This window comes from Psammomys obesus, unplaced genomic scaffold (assembly GCF_907164565.1).
Source record: "Psammomys obesus unplaced genomic scaffold, mPsaObe1.curated_primary_1811, whole genome shotgun sequence".
NCBI classification, from domain to species: domain Eukaryota; kingdom Metazoa; phylum Chordata; class Mammalia; order Rodentia; family Muridae; genus Psammomys; species Psammomys obesus.
The window spans coordinates 447890-448439 of NW_026590212.1; the positions used below are offsets into that span (position 1 = coordinate 447890).

General features: G+C 52.2%; 1 protein-coding gene across 1 annotated transcript in view; it reads right to left on the reverse strand.

The window, feature by feature from the left end:
• The window catches only part of LOC129676358 (filaggrin-2-like), a 15579-nt gene that overhangs the window by 1440 nt on the left and 13589 nt on the right, over positions 1 to 550 (reverse strand). The window contains exon 3 of the mRNA XM_055606718.1: positions 33 to 358. Coding sequence (XP_055462693.1) covers positions 33 to 358 — 326 coding nt within the window. The remainder of the gene's footprint in view (positions 1 to 32; positions 359 to 550) is intronic.

A 550-nucleotide genomic window follows, 5' to 3' on the forward strand; every position in this document is an offset into this window, starting at 1 on the left:
GTGCCTCTGTGAACTTTCTGAGTGCTCCTCACCTTCACTGATATCAGGCTGGTTGGGAGACCTTCTTGGAGGTTTTCCAGAGCCTGAACTGGAGGGCTGCTGATGCCCAGACTCAGGATGTTGACTGCTATGCTGGGGCTGCCTCTGAGGACTTCCATGTCTTCCCTGAATTGACTCTCTTTGCTGCTGTCCATGCTGACCATGGGAGGATATTCTGTGCCTCTGTGAACTTTCTGATTGCTCCTCACCTTCACTGATATCAGGCTGGTTGGGAGACCTTCTTGGAGGTCTTCCAGAGCCTGAAGTGGAGGGCTCCTGATGCCCAGATTCAGGATGTTGACTGCTATGCTGGTGCTGTCTTTGAGGAACACCCTGTCTGCCCTTTATTGACTCTCTTTGCTGCTGTCCATGCTGACCATGGGAGGATATTCTGTGCCTCTGTGAACTTTCTGAGTGCTCCTCACCTTCACTGACCTCAGACTGATTTGGAGACCTACTCGGATATCTACCAGAGCCTGAAATGGAGGGCTGCTGATGCCCAGACTCAGGA